General features: G+C 39.2%; 2 protein-coding genes across 4 annotated transcripts in view; one reads left to right on the top strand and one right to left on the bottom strand.

Moving 5' to 3' along the window:
- The window catches only part of USP33 (ubiquitin specific peptidase 33), a 37,271-nt gene extending 24,378 nt beyond the window's left edge, over positions 1–12,893 (bottom strand). For 2 of the 3 annotated variants that reach the window (XM_004176880.6, XM_012575237.5), the window contains exons 1-6: positions 12,743–12,887; positions 7,135–7,273; positions 6,052–6,105; positions 4,077–4,139; positions 1,911–2,063; positions 606–705 (exon numbers count right to left, since the gene is read on the bottom strand). In XM_004176880.6, the coding sequence (XP_004176928.3) occupies positions 606–705; positions 1,911–2,063; positions 4,077–4,139; positions 6,052–6,105; positions 7,135–7,215 (451 nt within the window). In that variant the 5' untranslated portion in view covers positions 7,216–7,273; positions 12,743–12,887. Of the gene's footprint in view, positions 1–605; positions 706–1,910; positions 2,064–4,076; positions 4,140–6,051; positions 6,106–7,134; positions 7,274–12,742 lie in introns of all 3 variants that reach the window. The other variant, XM_002189614.7, reaches the window with a different exon arrangement.
- Positions 12,894–13,069: 176 nt separating this feature from the next.
- The window catches only part of MIGA1 (mitoguardin 1), a 35,349-nt gene continuing 33,366 nt past the window's right edge, over positions 13,070–15,052 (top strand). The window contains exons 1-2 of the mRNA XM_012575242.5: positions 13,070–13,245; positions 14,009–14,178. Of these exons, the coding sequence (XP_012430696.3) occupies positions 14,056–14,178 (123 nt within the window). The 5' untranslated portion in view covers positions 13,070–13,245; positions 14,009–14,055. The remainder of the gene's footprint in view (positions 13,246–14,008; positions 14,179–15,052) is intronic.

Below are 15,052 nucleotides of genomic sequence, written 5' to 3' on the forward strand. Positions count from 1 at the left end.
TAGTTATATTTTTCTGAAAGAAATGGTACTTAGCAATATTTTCTTTACCATCAAATATACACATAGTTTTTAGAATTATCAATAATAACTAGAGGCCCTTAAGAAATAATAATTATTATGTTCTCTTATGAAATGAAAGATTAAAGCTTCACTGTTTGGGATTAGCTTTGCTATTTAGGATTTCATCACTCTAATTTTCATCTTTACACTAGACTTAGTAGTAGGGTGAGGTGATCTTTGAAAGGAGAAAGTTTGGCAATGCATGCAATCAGTTATGTCAAGGAGAAAACAAATAACCAAAACCCCACACTAGGATACTACAGGCTCAGAAAAGGATTATTCAAAATGCAGGAAAGTATTTAAATCAGGAATCTTTTAGGGCAGGCAAAACCAGTAGAACAGATTTTTAGAAAGCCTACTTGAACCAGAGTGGCTACAATACCAACTGCACTGAACATTACTTCAACATGCTTTGGCAACAGCCAAACTCAGGCAACAGCCTCTGCTCTGAGGATAAGAAAGATTGCTGCAAGAAAAACTAAAAACTAAAAATAAACACCTGACTTGGAGCAGAAAAATAATGCACTGGGTTTTGCTTTTATTACCTCTGGTCTTCAATTCATCTTCTTCCACTTCTATATCTAAGTCATCAAATACAGCTGCTAATGGAATCTTCAGTGTGGGATTAGTGGGTATCTTAAAATCCTTAAAAGAAGGGAAAGAATATTTACTTTAATTCATCACTTTTCCACTTAATTAAGCTTATGTGTAATTTTACCAACAAATCTAGAACTGGAAAATTATGTGAATGTATTTTGAAATCTCACTGCACAGGAAGTGAGAACACCAGGATTTCACAGATACCCTGAGAAAGTTTACTAAGAACCCCTCCATGTTTTTGTTATCAGATTTCTGAATGATTTTTATAATGACAGCTGAAGAACCAAAACAAAGCCAGAGACAGCATTTCCTCCCCCTGGATAACAAAGCAGCCAGCATGGAAGAGCTAAGGCAGGAGTCATCACCTAAGCTAGTGCAGGTGTTTTTGATGTGCCACCAGATGGCTCACTACAGTTAATCAAGACAAATTAAACTCCTCAAAGAAAAATGTACAAACAGAGAAACCAACTATAGACTGGCAGGTATTTATTGAACAACAGGCTCTTTTTGTGATAACATAAATAAAAACCCTGAACAAGATACTTCATAGACATTGCAAGTTCCACTGGTTTTTCTGTATATTATACCAGTTTCCTTGGAAGACTAAAGAAGGTTAAATATAATAGAACAGAAATTCAGAAGTCTGAACTCAGCTTTATATCAAGTAACAAAAATGTTTAGACAACAGAATTTTTTAAATTCCAATGGTGATATTCCAATTGAGCTGCTAGCAGTTTATGAGAAAATGATCCGATTACATTCATATTAAATACTAAACTTCAAATTAATATATTTCTTTATTACATATATTGAAAAACTGCCCATCTTTCTGTTCAACCTGTGCATGATTATCTTTCTTCTACTGCTTTATGTCTCAAGCAGAACACATTTAGAAATACTGTACTTCTACTCTTGACTGTTTTAACCAAGTTACCTGTCATGTTTGTGTAACTACATTACACATGCAATAAAGAAGTAATACTTATTTTTTCAGCTTCAAGTATTATTCCAAACAATTGTACTTAAGAAATTACAGTGTAACTTTTTCCAAGACAACATTTATCTAAGAAAAAAAAGAGCAGCGTGAACACTACTGATGCCAGTAAAGCCAAAAAGCATTTTATGAAAATAGAGAGGAATTAATAACATTTCAGCCACAAGAACGGAGGAAAAGTCAGCCTCTCACTTAAGAGAAAACAATGTTCACTGCAAAGTTAGAGCTGCCTTTGTTCCAGTGGGTTAAAAAATACCTGCACACTGTTTTCTTGTGCTTGGTGAGACAGTCTTGTACTTGGTAGCGGAGAGTGAGATCCTAATTTTCTGTCCAGGAATACTTCCTTACTACAGGCATAACACCAAACACGGAGAGTAGTAAGGTTGACAGTTAGACAGTGCTTTGTCTCCTAAAACAGAACAAAAACCACCACAACTGGGATTCAGAAACTGGGAATAACTAAATACTGCTACATGCAAGCTAGAATAGATATATTAAAATTCTAGGTTTTTCATCAATGAATCAAGTATTGTTGACAGCTTTACACTCTGAAACAATATAAATGTTACAGATGAAGAATATTTTTCTTGTTCAGATCTTAAAAATTCTAACCTCCTTAATGTAAGATTTGGCACAAAATTGCCATTTTCCTCCAAATATTTTCACTAATTCTTCCTGTATTTCTTCCTTGTACATCAGTATCAGCCCGGTTTATAGACAATAAAGGATTTTCAAGAAATTAGAAAAATACTACTATTGCTGCAGGATACCCAAATCCCTCCTCCCTTCATTTAACAAATTCTTGTACAAGAACAATGCTTTTAGTATAAAGTGGGCTAAAATCTCATTAGATAGCACTCCCCGTATTAAAACCATCAGATTTACAGAAATAAGTCAAACAATTTTAAACACAAGAATATACTTAATTCTGCAGCTTCAGATCCATACATAATTACAAGACTTCAGAGCAATGGCCTAATGATTTCCTTGGAGTGGATGCAATGAACACAACTGCAGTACAGGGAGTCTTCCTGGTGTAAGCTGGAGTAAGCAGAAGTTGATTTATGCCAACCTCACTTCTCTCATTTTAAAAAGTTTATTGATATTTTTATTAAAGAAGAATCCAGAAAAGTGCTTACTATCCTCAAATTAAAATTAAACAACAAGAAAACCAAGACAAGGATGTCACTGACAGAGAATGAATAGCTTGCCTGCTTTATCCTACCCAAAGTACATTACTAAGGCAGCATGCAAAGCAGGAATAAACTACTGTAAGAAGCCAAGAGGTATAAAACTGTAGGCAAGAAATTCAGGGACCATCTGGTCCCCAACTACTCTAGAAACACCTAATTTCTGAGCCTATTGTAAAGGCTTTAGAACTGTGATTCAGCTTCAACAGCTGATAAAAAAACCCGTTAAACTATTTATATATATTTATATTAATGCACTATTGATTTGTATAAATACACTCTCTTCTCAAGGTCCTGCTTCAAAACAAAAAAAAAAAAAACAAAACCAAAACAATCAGGAGTGGTGGTAAAATGCAGTCATAACACCACATACTTCTTGGAAAACCCTCGTACAAATTATTCTTTCATTTTAATAGTCACCAGGGTTCTTCAGTAATTTTAGGGATAAAAAATTGTTCTGTCTGGAACTTTAGATGCATGTACTGACAAATTAATGGCAAGAATTTCATTAGTCTCAAAATCAGCAACTCAGGAATGACATGCTTATATTACTGCCACCTCTCTGTGCCCAGAATACTTTATTTTGGCAAGTGCTCCCCTTGCACATGTGTGCCCAGGACAGACAGGGACTCTAAGACCCAAAGCTATGCAGAGAAGCTGCCCAGCCCTGGCAGAAGTTGGCATGCTGGGGAACAGAGCGCACACACTCCACTGCTCCCACCAAGCTGGATCCAAGACCAGGACATGACAGGAGAGCATATGCTCAGCTCAGCCTACAGTTTCTTCCTCTGAAACAAGGAGCATACTGCAGAAACAGAGCATCTCTGTCTGATAATTCATACTCCCTATCTTGTACCTCTTCAGCTGTCCATTAATGCATCTTTCCTCCTCTTAACCCGGCAGGCAGTCACAGTCCCAGAAATTTAGAGTGAAGTACTGAAGTACTACACATAAGCTGAGGTACTCAGTAAGTCTTTCATCTGTGCATCTTGAAAATCATCAGTACTTACTGGTTTTTTAATTTACACTATCTTCTTTAGAAGAATTACATAATTATGCAGCTGCAGAAAACTTGTAAACTCACATACTCCTAAATTAGCAAGATCTGCTTCTGTAACATGAAAAACAATTACAGCTAATCAAACCTCCACACAGTTAGCTAACATAGGTTATTATATAAGTTCTTTAACTCCATTTTTTCAAGGAACTGTGTTACCAGCAAATACACATACCTGGGAATGGGTGGTACTGTGGTCAACATGGGATTCACCACAGCCAACATACGTACACTTGTTCTGTTGGGCAAGATACACAGAAGTATACAGAATTAAAAAGAGGTCTCAAACAGGTTTACAGAATAGGAATATACTGTCAGTCCCTTTAAAAGGCACGCCAATTTCAAACTTGCAGAGTCCTTCACAAACCAAGAGACATGCACAGTAAGCAATAAAATAAATACCACCTAAAGCAAAAAAAGAATGCTGCAAGATTTAACTCAACTTCTTGCACTGATGGGCGTTGTTTAGAATATAATTTTTTGGGCAATTTCCATATATTTATTGATATTATTGACAACATGTATTTTTACAAGTCCTTATTTGGTAAAGATTGTTACAGATAATACAAAGTTAATCCAGTGTCTGAGTGGTGAAATACTGACTAGCAACAGCCTCAGACGTGTTTAAACAAAAATCCCCGCATGCCCCTATCTGCAGTGCCTACTCATCAGAGCATTACTTCACAACTAATTAGCTGCTTCACTTTTACATCAGTTTCCAGCACTATATGGCTAAGAACTCGCCATGTTCTAGTTATAACATGCAAAATAATTGCCAATTGTAATCATGCTCATTGCAAAATATATTTGGCTGAGTTGAGTGTGGAATCTTGCAGCTGCTGATCTTCAAGCAATTTTTGCTAATTCCTCATTTGCATGAGTCAGGTCAATCACACAGGAGGGTACAGCAGGTTATGTGTGTAACTCTCTAAGCATGTTAATTTATACAATCAAATAGTAGCTGAACATGGCCAATTTTCTATATTAAATGATCACAGATATTTGATAAGTTACACATCCTTTACATGCTGGGATCTCACCAGGTTTTCTAATGAAAAAGGTGAAGACAAGATGCCAATTCATCCAAGGGGAGAAACATCACAGCATGACATTAAGTGTCCTACTGCAACTACAAGACTCTCCTATGGAAATGTTGATATAAAATTTAGTTTTTCAGTAACAGTCTAGGAGCTCTAGTGAAAAATAAAAAACATGTTTTAAGCTTGACAGCATTTTCCCACCTGCCAGGCTGATGCATCCCTGAACACCTCTTCCTCACTCCCAAAAGGTTTTTTTTATATATAATTAAAACTTCAGGCCATCTAACAAAAGACATTAAACACTGTTTCTTTCTCCCTTCATCTGTTACTGAAAGAAGGAGCAAAATAATCTGATCTCTTAATTGTTACCACTGTCCACCTAAAAGGACACAAACAAAAAAAATGCTCATACATACACTTAAAGGGGGGGCATTAGCCACCCTTTAGAGATCCTTCTGACAGTACTTAAAGAAAAACTGCCACTAAATGAAGTCAAGCCTACAGGGCAAAATTTCAATCTCAGTAAACAGCTGTAAAAAGTCCAAAGAACTCACAAGACATTTTGAAAACTAAGTTAACTATATGCTTTCCAGTTGGGATCATAGATCTATCATGCAACATATTTGTATTTTCTTTAAATACAGTGAAAGTTACAGTTTTTTGTAGACAGCAAGAAGAGTCAGGCAACAGTGTATTTATGACAGAGCTACACCCAGGGTAAAGACTGTATGAAATTTGTACAAAGTAAGGAGAATGTTCATAGGAATAATATATTATTTTTTAGATCTACAGACCAGGGAAAAGATTAAAAGAACCTTCAAAACTTAACAGCTAAAAAGTATCATAACTCAAGTAAAAACACTAATATGCTATCTTCCTTCTTATAAAAAAATCACATTTTAAGCATATTATTCTTAAATTACAAGAAGTATGTACCCAATAGAAGGTAAATAATTTAAAAAATAAAGAACTGCAGAAGAAATTTTGCTTTTAAATGATAAGTTAAACAAACTAAATCAAGAACTTCATTACAGATGTTTCTTAAAAAAATACTACCAACTCAATCTCTACTAGAAAGTGACTCTACTGTGGAATAACAGAACAACTTACCTCTAAGCATGCCCAAAGGTTTGGTCCTCTGACTTTACAGTCCTGACAAGTCCCCTATTAAAGTTCAACACAAAAGCAAGTTTTATTTCACTTACTTTCATCAGTAAACCACAACTTCAAACAAGAAAAAATACTGTATAAAGGTTAGTATCAGATTAGTACCTTAGAGACTTTAGAGTTAACTTCAAAATGGATATGTTGATAACCAACCTAATTTTTGCTTCCCATAATCTCAAGATCAGCACATTTTTCAACTAAAATCTCAGATTTATCTTTGAGTTTTCATCTTAAACCAAAAATTGCTTTTCTAAATAAGGCATAAATATCTACCATACCGCATAATTACAATAATCCTCATAACTGGTCTTTCCCATAAATTTAACACAAAAAGAAATTACAGCGATAGAACTTTTAATAAATTATTTTTCCTTCTTGCAGACACCACCTGCAAAGGTTTACAGAAAGGAGATGCAACAGCAAGAAAATGCTGTAATCCTCAGCAAGCAGCAAATTAACTGTTATGGAAATTAAGCACCATGGACAGAAAAGTTTGCACTTTTCATCACCTCCCAGCTACTTAAATGAGCTACAAGATCCTTCTTTCTTCCATTTATTAACACTAGCTTGAAACCAAGAGTTCAGGGATGGGAGGTTTCTCAGACTGTGGCTTCTCTATCAAAAAGAGAACTGTCACATAAGTAAATTCAAGCATAAATTTTTTTATTATAGTTTCTACTTTAAGTCAGTTGTGCTAGACTACATTGTGAATCCAAATAACTAAATGCTTCAATGGCAATGAAAATGAAGTTCAGCTTCGTGCTCTGCTAACTACTTCTAACTAATTATTCCAATAAAACATCACTTGTGGCAAAGGTGCTCTTTAAATGCTGAAAAATCGATTTTCAGCTTCATCAAGCTCACAATTCTTCTCATACTTTATTTAAACTCTGCTATTCCAGTAGAGGAGCTTTTACCCATGCTTGACACTTAAATTCACCTTATAACTAATAATACACTAAAATGTGGACCTAAAAACCTGACCAGTTAACAGTGATAGGAAGAAAGTGAATTGCTACAACTCACATGAGATTTCTGTATCAATTCCTCCTTTGTTATCTCACCAACTGATTCCAGGTGTGGGCAATTGCTGCTGGGTGACGACATCACTGAAGCTGTATTTTCTGAGATCCTGCAGCTGGAATTTTCAATGTCAGGGAATCAGCTGTCAACAGAAGTAAGAATAAGTAAAATCCAATTCCTTAGAATAGACAGCAATACTGTGTCTAATATGCAACACATACATAACTTTTAAAACAACGCGCCTCTTTAGACTAAGTTAGTAAAAACAACTTTATAAAGAGATTCCAGTAGCCCAAAACTATTGCTGACTTCTAAAACTAAATCCAAGGACTTCTAGGTCATAAACTAAAAGAATTCCGAATGGAGCAGAGGTTATTTGGGTCAATTATTTCACTTTCTGGACTCTGCCATGGCACTTAAATGATACAAATATTAGTTTTCAAGCCTGAAAGCCTTACCTAGAACTGACAGTGGCTTTGCCTGTATATTCTGGAAAAGGATCTTTGCAACACTACTGAAGCTGTGAAGGCTAAACTGCAGGAACACAAGACTTGTTTATCACAGGACAGAGAAACTTTATCTTGGTTTTATTTATTTACAAAGACGCATTCTAGACTGGATATATTATATATCAAAAGGAGACTGAAACTTGTGACTCACACGTAGCACTAAACATTCTGCAACACTTTTATCTTGTTTTCTTTGCCCATCCAAGGTCTCTGGGGCAGACACAGAAATTAATCAGAAATAAAGAATGCTACATATAATCACTTTGTCATTATTATTTCAATAGTTGCATAGAAAGCAACAGAAGTAAAATTTTAAAAAATACCTGTGTAATGTTCTTTTTATATAAATACTCCAACTGATTCATTCAGACAGGGACTATCAAATAACTTTATTACAGTTTTGTCACTTAAACAATTACTATTGATGACTCTCTAAAGGCCAAAAAAAACCACTTTTTGCTCAATTATTTTGTCCAATATCTGTCCAACATAGTGCTCCTTTATCAAGACTTGCAACTAAACTTCAAGTCAGTGATGTACCCTCCTTGTTGTTTTTGCAGCCTTTGGCACTGTTACCAACACCTCTTTCCACTTTGCCTGTCTGCTTTGGCAGCTTTAGGTTTGCTCCTTCCGTTTACAGGACCAATCACTCGTTTCAGTATTAAGCACCAATTTTGACAGAGTGGGGGAAATAAACCTTTCCTAATGGGCATCTCAAACACACTCCCTGGTAAACCTTCAGCTTACATCTGACTTACTTTTTCCTTCCGTTGCCTTGTAATAAGATCCCTTTGAATCATGAGCCATTTCAGCTGCCTTTGGTAATTTTTCCATATACGGGTGTGTATGTGTGTAAACAGTCTGTTTTGTTACTATAAACACTGTTACACAAGTAATATTATTGAAGTATTATTTGTATATAATACTACATATTATTTGTAATGCAATAATATGTGATATTTCATGTCCTATTACATGCATGTAGGTATATACATGCATATATACACTTAAATATATTTTCTATTAATAAACAATCACTTATATATAATAAAATTATTATATATATAATTGTATATATAGACTCATAAGTATGAGTATATATGTTTCAGTCCTTTTTAATATCATGTAAACAATTGTTCAATAAGATATTTCAGAACTTATCTAACAAGACTGAAAATCCTAAAATAAATTAATCATTTAGGATTTTTTTCTAGATGAGATCTGAATTCTCTTCTAGGACCACTGGCATGACATTTAAAATGCATTATTCTAAAACACAAGCTCCAGCTGGAGAACTACTTCCTCAGTTCAGTGACTGACTGTAATCTATATGCACTGCTAGTGAAAGACACTTCAAATAAGGCAACAGTTTTTCAAGCCAAACCTCCTCAACTTCCATCATATTAGCAATTCCTCTTTGAACTGTAAGATTCCCTTTCAGAACAGAAATGGCAACATGAATGCATGTTACATCTTCCACAGTTTGTAAGGTCTGTTAAAATGCTTAAAAAGGACAAGTGAGTTTCAAATAAAGCCCTGAGAACATTAAATGCAGTGAGATGATTTAATACAGATGCTTTAAAAAGACTGATATAATGGATTAGTAAAGCTTTAGGCTTAATTTTTTTTTATGGCAGAAGCTTTCTGAATGTATTATTCCAAGTAATACAAGCAATGAATGGAGGCTTCACCTCATGCTGCCAGATTTGTATTTAATGTATTTAACTTTTCATACATGGAACTGTACAAATCCAAACCTGCAGTCCTGAACAAACCCAAACCCAAGAGTTCAGCTCATGCCAGTTTCTGTTTCCTGGTGCAATCTACATCTCTCTTCTTCTAATAATCATCATAAAGGCCAAAGCTGTTCAAACTCATGTCTCTGTGGATGTGGTCCCTATTCCTGTCCATATGGAGAGTATCTCTTGTGTAATTGTAGTTCACATTACAGATTCTTCACGTCATTATATGAACAAAGCTGAGTGGCCTTGCTTTCACCTTTTGTTAACAACATTTTTTACACACCTTCTTCCATCTTGCAGCATTGTGATAACTTACTCCACTGCCATAACCTTGGTAGCTTAATACACATAGCTGCAGAAACACATTTTGTAAAATTTTATGTTAAAGTCTAAAACTGTAAAATTCATTCAAAACCATGACTCATCTTTCACCTCTCTAAGTCCTAGCAAGCCCAGGGTACCCCTCCCTTGCTCAGTGACCCTCCTCCATTTCACCACTTCCTACTCTAAGTGAGGAGACTGCTTTTCTTCCCCTGCAGCTCATTATCGCATCTGCTTTTACAACAGCTTCTGCATTGCGTTGGTGTCATCCAAAATTTTTTTTCTGCATTTTCAGTACTTGAAAAAAAAACCCAAAATAATCCAACAGGATTTGTAGCTTCTCTTACATTCCATGTTATACTCCTGTTCCGAAGCTGGAGCATATCTCCATTTCACGATTCCAGTGAGATCACACAGTCATAGAATGGTTTGGGCTGGAAGAAACCTTAGAGATCATCTGGTTCCAAACCCTCTACCAAGGGCAGGGATGCCACTCACAAGATCAGGTTGCCCAGGGCCCCATCCAGGCTGGCCTCGGACACTTCCAGGGATGGAGCATCCACAATTTCTCTGAACAACCTGTTCCAGTGCTTCACCACCCTCACAGTAAAGAATTTCTTCCTAATAGCTAACCTAAACCTGCCCTCTGAGTTCAAAGCCATTCCCCTTTTCCTATTTACTACAGGCCCTTGTGAAAAGTCCTGCTCCAATTCTATTGTGCAAGGTCTCCCTCTTCTCCTGGCTGAACAGCCCCAGCTCTCTCAGCCTGTTTCCACACCAACAGCTCATGATCACACTCATGCAATAAGGTTTTCATCAAATGCTTCCCACAGATGTGGGAGAGGATTTCTCTCCCAGTCTATTGCCAGCACTCTCCATTGCTTCCCCTCGGAGGTTTCAGTTCACCTATCTCAATGCTTCACACAACTACATCCCATGAAGTGAACTAATTAATGCTCCAAAGTAGGACTTATCAATACAATTTTGCTTTGAGCATGCACAGACTCACACTTCAAAGAAAAAATTCTCTTCAAGTCCAGTCTTGGAAGGTTTTTTTGTGTTCCTGACTTGTCTTTTCACTCCCCAAGAAAACCAAAATTGACACATCAGAGAAATGTGGACCGTGATTCAATGCATCATGACCAGCAACCTGTCTATTATTCAGTAGAATTCCACAGCATCACAGACTTGTGTGATGCCTAGCATGGAAAACCTATCACACCCACAGAAAACCCCCAGCAAACACTATGGAATTCAACTGATCTCAAAAATTACCTTTGGGTCATATAAGGAACCCACTATTTCCTAAAGAAACGAAACAGAATTTGAATGCTTGCAAAAAATTTTTGCATTAATTATTTCATCTGCCTAGTTATAGTAGTTAACATTTCAACAGATATTCAAATAAACAATTGTATGTTTTATGTATTCCACTATTCCATATTCTAAACATGGAGCCATTTTAGCAGATCATTTTACAGAACTCAGTAAGGGAATGCTGACAGAAGATTTTAGGAATAACAGAATTATTCTGAAGACATCAATTACATGAAACAGCAATTGTGTCTTCATTACAGGCTTTTATTATTTTGTCAGTACAGCTTTGAATAACAGCATCTCAAACCAGTAATCTGTAAGTTCAGGCTTCTTCATTGCACTCACAGTTATTTTACCAGTGATACACTGGAACAATTTCATTTAACATTTATTTATATCTTCTAGCAACAAAGCAAGAGTGACACAGGGTGCAACTTTGTACCTGAACACTTAATTTCTTAGAATACTAAGGAGTTCTGGAAGTTCAGTAATTACTAATCATATTAACATTCTTCACACTTCAGAAAAAACCCACCAGCATTCACTCAAAGCTATAAAAGCCTACTGAAGTGATAGCCTTAGGCATATTCAGATTGTTAAGATACATATTTTTAATCACTTTTCTAAATATCTGTGTTGTTTTAATTAAACTTTACCGAAATTCCTTCAATTACTTTTGTATATGAATGATGTTTTTACCAAACTTAGGCTTTTTAGTGTATCAAATTAAGGTTCATCTTTCCTATTTCTTGACCTAGATTCCGTTATATTCCATTAATCAATAAGTAATCCCACCCCTCTGTATTTTTATCTTTTTTTAATCTATCCACAATAAACAAGTACATCCCATTTCTTGAAAAAATGACACCACCAATCCCAGCTCTGGTAGAGAACTTACTTAATATCTATTTAGCATAAAACCTAGTATTTTCCCACTAAATGACAAAAGTGTGCTCAGTAACCTGGTCAAAGGTACTTGGTCTTTCTCCTCAGGCACCAAAAGCTACCCACTCAAGCAAGACACAAACTGATAAGTCACTTCCATTACATTCTTTTTCTGTCCTTAAGTGCTGTTCCCACGGAGAAAAGACATTTAAAAATATCCTGGAGTTGAGGGTATATCCTCTTACAAGGTTAGACAGTTTTCATTTTATATTGGGTTTCAGGGCATACAGGCCACTCTTTCGTTTCCTTCTTCCACCACGCTAAACCCTAACTATGAAACCCATTAGCTAACCTCTATATTTCTAAGAGGATTTTCCCAACTCGGGCTTTGCCTAAGCGCAGGAGAAGCCTACAGTGATTTTCCACAGGGTGATCCCCCGGACTTTTCCCCCGGGCTGTTCCACCCAGCAGCCCCGACGATCCATCGGCGCGGGCAGCTCGGGGAGCGAGCAGGGCCATTCATCGGGACATTACCGGGTCTGGGCACTGCGCGGTACCCACGGTACCGCTGCCGCACAGCCGCAACTTCAGCAGGGACGGCGGAGCTCTGCGGCCGCTCCCGCCGCTCCCGCCGCTCCCGGCCCCTGCCCCGGACCGGCACCGCCGAGCCCCGGCCCCCGCCCAGCGCTGCGGGACTGCGGCGGCTCCCGAGGCGGCCGCCATCGCCGCACCACCGCCCTGGGCTGCGACACCAGCCAGACACACGGCCCGCCGCGCTCCCGGCCCCCGCCGCACCGAACGCTCCGCCGCTGCCCAAGCGGGCCCTTCCTCTCTTACCGGAGCAGCCGGGAAGATGCGATGCACCGCGCACGGATCCCGGAGCTCAGCCGGGCTGCGACCAGCCCCGCGTCTCGCCCTTGCCTGCGGGGACAGCGGGGCTGCCGTGGCGGAGCTGGGCGCGCCCGGGCCGCGGCTCCGCCGGTGCCGCCCCGCACACGCGCGGCCGGGCGGGCGCGGCTGCCGGGACGCTGCCGTGGGACGCGCCCCGCACAAAGATGGCGGCGCCGAGAGCCTCAGCCGCTCATGTGAGCGCTGTCCCGCACAAAGATGGCGGCGCCAGGCGCGCACCCCTCCCCTACCCGGCCGCCCGCAGCGGAGCTGCCCGGAGCAAAGATGGCGGGCGCGGAGTCCCGACGCCGCCGGTCTCCCTCACGTGGTAGCGGCTCCTCCCGGCCGACGGCGGCCGCTTCTCCCTCTGCCGGAAGCGGATCCCGCCGGTCTCGGGCAGCGCCGGGGCTGGAGCAGAGCGAGCTGCCCGCGCCCCGGTGCTCGGCGGGCAGGTGGGTAACTGAGCGCGGCGGCTGTAGCGACCCAGCCCGGGCCCGGGGAGCGGCGCGCCCGTTTTGACCCGGGCGGCTGCAGGGAAGGGGCTGAGGGGCGCGCGGGGCGCCCGGTTCTGCCCGCTACCCCCGGTCCTGCCCGCTCGCGATGCCGGGGCTGCCCAAACTGGAGAGGGCTCGGCCGGGCTGGGCGGAGGTGGCTTCTTCCCCGAGGCCTCCATCAGCTCCCAGTGCCCCGGTTGCGGTCCCGGAGTCGCGGTTCGGAGGCTTCGCCCGGTGTTCAGCATCGGGGAGTGAGAGCGGAGCGCCTGCATGGGGAGATTACGTCAGGCTATAGGGGTTGTTTCTCGTGGTGTGTCTGCAAAATAAACGAAGCGCTGAATGAGATAAACTTTTTTTGGCTGCTCACCAATCTTTTAATTCTTGCAGCAGGGGTGGTTTCAGAGGCAGGGCTGTTGCCGTGCGTGACTTAGAGGCGATAGTACGGGAGCGGCCGGTAGTCAAAGCAGACCGAGCCCTCCTTAGTCCTGGTGGTTGTTCAGCTGCACATCTGCACACAGCAGTCGGACGCACCGGGCCTAAGCTGAACCAGCAGGTTTGCTGTCTCCACTTTAACTCTTGCCTCTACTCAAAACCATCAATCAAACAGGTCATGTACCAGTGATTGAAGAGATTCGAGCTTGTAGAAGAAAAATGTTTTGGGCTTCTGTTGAATAGTTATGCATCCTTTGCATCCTCATAGTGTGTATCCTTCTTTTGACAGAGTCTTCCAGAGACCATCTGTGATTGTTTTCAAGATAGTTTCGCTTAATGAGGTATGGGAGAGAAGGAGCCATGTCAGAAGAAGCTGTTACTGAGACACGATTTTCTCTGAAGACAGTAGCTCTACGGGTGTTCAATCTTCCCCTTTCCTGGTATTATTCTCTTAACCAGGTAATAAATACATTATCTAAATATTGCTTATAATCTTTATTTATGAATATTATAACTTTTGTTATGCATTTAGAAGTTTATTGCAGTGTTGTATGTGCTGTTGTAACTGAATTAAATTTGTACAGAATACATTGGGGTTTAGTTTGTTTATAACACTGCAGTGAAATAAGTCTGTCTTTTATTTTTTTCTGCTAATAAATGCTTAGTACGTCATCATACATTTGCTTTACCTGCAATGTCTGTATTTCTCCATTTTGTAACAGTGCAGTGATTCTCAAGATGTCAAAATTCTCAAATGGTCTTTTTTTCTCTTGTAAATTTTTTTGTATTTGCAAGCTAAACATAACTGCTATTAAATTTTGAATAATAGTATTGAGTTCTGCTTTTCAAGCTAGGTCTTTAATATGACTGTATTTTTTTATTGAATTAGATGCTTATAAGCTGTATAAATATTTCACAGTACCCTATAAGTATTTTCCTTTTACTGCATATAAAACCAGGATGAGATATTCTCAGTCTTAGCTGCATATGCTCATTTCCACATTTTTTCTATATATTAAATGCTTCAAAACTCCCACTGTTTTCTTTTTTATGTTGCAGCATACTCATGCCCTTCTCAAATACCACATGCAACTCCCTTATGTGCAATGATTAACTTTCCTCTTTTCAGAGGTTTTCATTTCAGTGTTAATCAATTTATGGTCATGTTTGTAGGCACACACAAATTTAGAAAAATCCTTTTGCAGTTCTTTGAAACGGCAATGGTTTAACATTTAATTTTGTGATCTCAGAGGTTTTAATCTTAGGTGTTTGGTTGTTAACTCTTTGCTGTGAAATACAGTAGTCTTTTGTAAGCTTTGTGTTGGTGCTGTGT

This window comes from Taeniopygia guttata, chromosome 8 (genome assembly GCF_048771995.1).
Source record: "Taeniopygia guttata chromosome 8, bTaeGut7.mat, whole genome shotgun sequence".
Classification (NCBI taxonomy): Eukaryota; Metazoa; Chordata; class Aves; order Passeriformes; family Estrildidae; genus Taeniopygia; species Taeniopygia guttata.